Source organism: Corylus avellana, chromosome ca9 (assembly GCF_901000735.1).
Source record: "Corylus avellana chromosome ca9, CavTom2PMs-1.0".
In the NCBI taxonomy this organism is placed as follows: Eukaryota; Viridiplantae; Streptophyta; class Magnoliopsida; order Fagales; family Betulaceae; genus Corylus; species Corylus avellana.
In genome coordinates, this window is record NC_081549.1 from 7,944,124 (window position 1) to 7,949,672 (window position 5,549).

General features: G+C 34.0%; 1 protein-coding gene across 2 annotated transcripts in view; it reads left to right on the top strand.

Annotated features, from left to right (window-relative positions):
• LOC132161935 (protein CHROMOSOME TRANSMISSION FIDELITY 7-like) overlaps positions 1-1,770 on the top strand; it is a 3,537-nt gene extending 1,767 nt beyond the window's left edge. For both annotated transcript variants that reach the window (XM_059572154.1, XM_059572155.1), the window contains exons 3-6: positions 66-161; positions 267-335; positions 717-1,069; positions 1,500-1,770. In XM_059572154.1, the coding sequence (XP_059428137.1) occupies positions 66-161; positions 267-335; positions 717-1,069; positions 1,500-1,650 (669 nt within the window). In that variant the 3' untranslated portion in view covers positions 1,651-1,770. The remainder of the gene's footprint in view (positions 1-65; positions 162-266; positions 336-716; positions 1,070-1,499) is intronic.
• The last annotated feature ends 3,779 nt before the right edge of the window (positions 1,771-5,549 follow it).

A 5,549-nucleotide genomic window follows, 5' to 3' on the forward strand; every position in this document is an offset into this window, starting at 1 on the left:
TCATACGTGTTTATTTGGTATTGTTTTAGTGCTTTATTTATCATATTGCTTATTCAATTTTACAGGGTTGGTGCAATGAAAGGGTGATTCATATGCCCTATACTGAAGGGGGTCGAATTGTTTTGGTGTTAGATTGTGACCCTCCTGCGCATAGGAACAAGGTTCTTATTTGATTTTTGATTTTTTGAAATTGGTAAATAAGATGGTTTATAATTTTTAGTGTATGTTTTTGAAGGTATTAAATTGGGACGTTATTGTACTGGCAGGTTGAGGAAGTGGTAAAGATGATGGAGACTGAGCTTGGAAGTGGATGGATTTACCTTAAGAGCTGTAAGGTGATCAGCATTGCTTTTTACTTGATTATTTCAGAGGCTTCTGTTTTCTGGTTCTGCTGTATGAGAGTTCTTGAAGATACTTGAATAGTAATTTATTACTTCTTTAAATTCTACTTGATTCTATTCAGATTCCCAGTTATTGATGATAAAGACTTGAATTTTGTGAATGTATCTCGAGTGACCTAGAATTTTTTAATGAAGATTGTTAGATGGATCCATGTACTGGTGATATGATAAAATGTTTTATTGATTTCTCACCCATTAAAATGTTTCATATATGATGTTGAACAATGCTTGAAGTGGAGATCATGTCTCCATTGTGTAATTGAAGATTGAGATGTTGATTGCATTTTGTTGCTATTCCCATTTATATGATGGCAGGTGTATATGTTTATTTCCTCCCAAAGGATTGTAGGATGCCTACTTGCAGAACCAATAAAAAAAGCATTCAAAATTCTCTCTTGCTTAGTGGATGGGGCATCTGATGGTACTTCTATAAAGGAAGCAGCAAGACCAAACTCGACCACTCTCCAATTTGGCGATGTTAGTTTCAAAAGGGAAGTCAAGAAAAGAGCCCATTCTCTTGATTGTTCTGAGGTCTTGGATGGGAATCTCAATGGAGCAATCATTTGTGAAAATGAAGCTGTACCTGCTGTATGTGGAATTAGAGCCATTTGGGTCACTCCCTCTAACAGAAGAAAACACATAGCCAGCCAATTACTAGATGCTGTGAGGCAAGTCCATATTTTGCAATTTAAAAGCTTCAAAACATTATGCTATCATCTAATATTTCTTTCACATTCAGCCAAATCATGTGAACTAAGTGGAAGTAGTTAGATCATAATAAATCGCTTTAACCTAGATATCTTAATCACAACTATGATTATTTTTTGTGAAGTTCTTCCAGTAGATTGTGATTAATGGAGTAATTGGAACCTTGGATGATCAAAAAATTGCCTTCCTTTTCTTTTGGTACTTCAACATAATAAAGCAAGTTTATAGGTTTCTTTATGAGCTTCACACCGTTTTTTGGTGAGAAATGTCTTGCCTGAGTTTCTTTGCCAAACACAAAGATGAAGCCTTTAATCTTCTGATTGCTTTTTGTAAATTGATCGCCAGTATGTTTTGCACTTGGCTCTTCTCTTATTTTTGTGCTTATTGCAGGAAAAGTTTCTGCATAGGTTTTGTCCTTGAAAGATCTCAACTGGCATTCTCTCAGCCAACCTCAGCTGGAAAGGTGTTGGCATCTAATTACCTAGGCGCTGGTTCTTTCTTGGTGTACAAAAGTAACAATCTGGACCACGTAGAAGGTTAATAAAAAAAGTTATAGACTTAGATCCATCACTTTGACGATTTTGTGAATTGATTTTTTATTTGAATTCTAAGTTGATAGAAACGGTATCTATTTGAAATGAAATTATTCTTTGTATTGTGGAAATCATGGGGACCTACAGAAAGTAAACTAATTCTCTATGTTCTAGAAAATCATGCAAGTTTCTTTTGACTTAGTACTTTTGGTCAAGAGTTTCAAATTCATTGGGAGATGCATGATTATGGTAGGAGATTAATTTATGCCAATATCTTCTACTAAAGATGCCAACTTTCAATGAAATTGTTATGATCTTAAGTGTTTTATATGACTTGAATATAAATATACAATCTTAACCCTGTATATATTTTAAGTCGGTTTTTAAGTGTAAGTTCTACCAAAGGTTTGTATCATTTGGTATTAGAGGTAGGCAACGCGTTACAGGTTTGAGTCGTGGAGGGGCGATCTCTGAGGTAGAGCAGGCCGTTGTACACGATGGCTGTAGAACGTGGTGGTATGTTATGATCGTAAGTGTTCAACATGACTTAATTACAATCTTAATTATATTTATATAAATTTTTAGACACATTTTCTTTACAAGCCGATTTTCAGGAATGAATTTTACCAAAGGCTTGTATCAGGCAGTTTGATATATTTGCTTTTCTAAATAAGCTGATTTAAGTAGCTGGAGTTTTTCCTCATCGATTTTTAGGAAAACTATTCCTAATATTTGGTGGAAGCTTTTTGTAGTTATTTTCTGCTTGACCATGCGAGGCACATCTGCTTATGTAAATGAGTTATCTTCATCATGAAATTTTAGATAATCAATGGGGCTAATTTAGTAATTTTGCATTAAGTTCTATGATTTGCCCTAATCTGGCCGAAAAGGGTATGTTCTGTTGTTCGGGGGGCAAGAGGGTTGCATATTGGGTCTCTGAATATGCAAAGGTTTAATTCCAATGTGTCAAATTAATTGGGCAACTTAATTTTAAGAAGGCAAATATGACATCCAAAAGAAAAGTTAATATTCATTCATGATAAAACGGCCTAGAGACAAGTAGGATAGAGAGAAAATAAAAAAACTACCTGATAAAAAAAATAAAAAAATAAAAAAAATCCATTAAATCAAGTTTTAGGGATTAGATCATTTAAAAATGTTATGGTATTTTATTTATTTATTTATTTTTTCAAATTTCAATTATTGCTTTTAAGTTTAAGGTGATAATGATTAAATCCATAAAAGTAATATATAGTAGATTTTCAATCATTTTAATTTGAAAATAATAAATGATAAAAATAAATAAATAAAAATATATGGGATGGCCAACCACCCCATTTGGCAATAGGGGGTAGCCGGCCACCCCCTAGGGCCGGTTGGGGGTTCGGCCACCCCCATGCTAGGGGTGGTTCGGCTAGAACCAAACCCAAAAATTTTGACTTTTGGGTTTGGACCTAACAGGTGGCCGAACCACCGCCTAGGGCTATTAGGGTGGCCGGAAGCCACCCCCAACCCTCAATCGGCCCTTTAGGGTGGATTTCGGCCACCCTCATGGCCTTAGGGGGTGGCTTCGGCCACCCCCAACCAGCCATTGGAGGTGGTCGAAAGCCACCCCCATGTCTTAGGTGGGGCGGCTGGCCACCCCCTATGGCCAAAATGGGGTGGTTGGCCATCCCATATATTTTTATTTATTTATTTTTATCATTTTGTTTTATATTTTTTTAAATTAAAATAATAAAATAATAATTTAATTAGTAGACACATGGTAAATTCTAAACTATTGGATGAGAATTAATGGTTAAGATTTTTTTAAAAAAATTGAAGGGCAATTCCCTAGCTATTGTTAGGGATCCCGATCCATCAAGATCTACCCACTTGTAAGGGTAATAGGTGGATTTTTTTTTTTTTTTTTTTAATTTTAATTTTAATTTTTTTTCAGGCTGAATCATTTTTTAAAATTTGTCCAAAATGGGCGGATAGCAGTTTTATTGTAAGTGGTTGCGGGTAGTACTTGCATGCCCGTCCACTTGGGGGTGGCTCGGCCACTCCCTTTTGGCGGGGTGGCTCAATCACCCCATTTTATTTTGGGCCAATGGGCCAATTTTATAATTTTTTTTTTATTGGGCTGACGTGACGATCCGTTAGTTTTTTGATGGAATATAGACGGAGGTACTAATTACTCCGTATTTACCCATAAGACAAATATCATCTCTGATACAAATTGAAACTTAAATGAAAAACAAAAATAAAATCATTAAAACCCAAATACTAAAACGGTGTTTAACGCTAAATTCCATTATAATTTTTATTTTTTGGGAACACCTTAGGCCTTAGGGAGCTAGGGTCCCCCAAGGGCTACAGTGACTCCGCCCTTGATGGTGGTCGACTGGTCGGTGGATGCACATATGGTCACAAATCGCCTCTCCTGTCCATATTTTCACACACACAAACGCGATTTTTCCTTTTCTCTTTTTCTTAGGGTTAAGCTGAGTGAGATTGAAAGAGATTTGAGAGTTATTGTATTGTTGAAAAGAAAATTGTCCCATTTTTCCTTGTACAGTGTGCATGTTGTGATTGAGGGTATGTTGCCGTGTTGGAGTAACTAAGCAAGTTTTTTTAATCAGCATTTGATTTTTTGCCTATTTTCGTGTCTGCAAAGGCAATATTATTTATTATTATTATTATTTTTTTTTAAAAAAGTTAAAAACATGTCTAGTTTAGTAGAGGAGGTTTCTAGGGTTTCATTCTTGTAGGGGCTAGCAGGGCTATAATAAAAAACAATTATTTGTAAAGTTTTTTTTTGGAGGGGGTGGGCTAGCCGGCTAGGGACCCCCAAGGTATAACCTTAATGTAGTTTAAATAGAAATACAAGCAAGAGAATAACATTTAAACTAGGAAACAAACTCTAATGCTAATAATGACTCCAACACTATCCAATAAGATAAGTCTAATCTTAAAATACCAATAACAAAGTTAATCTAAATTAATCTTAAACAAAATCCTATGAAATATAAGTGTACCTTAATATAATGTCTACTTTATACTTAGGTTACTTCCGTAACATATTGTTCCAATTAAAAGTTCGGAAGCATTGCCAAATGAGTGATGGTTTGAAGGGAATGTAAACCTTTCCCAATATTTTAAGTGGATATAAATAAAGGGACGAGTTGGTAGCCTAAGAAAACAATATGTTTGTTAGAAATCTTCTAGCCTAATTTTCTGGCTTGCTTAAGTTGTTATGAAATTGTAGGACCCCAAGGACATAACCAAAGAATTAAGAGAGTAAGGTAAGTAAGACCATCATTCTTTTTAAATTATTTTATTTGAAAGGGTGATTTTGCAATTTCTATGAATTTTTTGAGCTTATTTTGTTCAAGGTCTCAATTTCTTAAATTGTAAGCAAGTGCACCATTTTTCAAAGGGTGATCTTGTAATTGTGTTATGTGTATGATTATATAAAGGATTTCTTCAAAAGATAAAGTACAAAATCTTCATAATTAAGTACGTTTACAACTGGAACCTAAGGCATAGAGTTTAAGGTTATCATTGGTATACCGTGTAGAGTTAGAGCTAATCAATGTTACGTGAATACGTAATAATGATAGATTTTAAGTTCTGAGAAAATTTAAATATTTTAGATTTTAAAAAAAATTTAAAACCCTTTTCAAACATAAGGTTTGTGATTAATTTTCTGATTACTCTTTATTAAATATCATCATGTAAGTAGGAACAATACAATGACTTAGACTTGGAGCAGAACTCTTACACTCACTTAGAAATAAACCCATACAAAGATAACAAATGCAATATTAACTCTAAAATAAATAATTAATAGACATATGTTTATCTCTAATATTAAAATACTAATAACAAAACTAATAAGCTAAGCTTAAATAAAATCTAATCC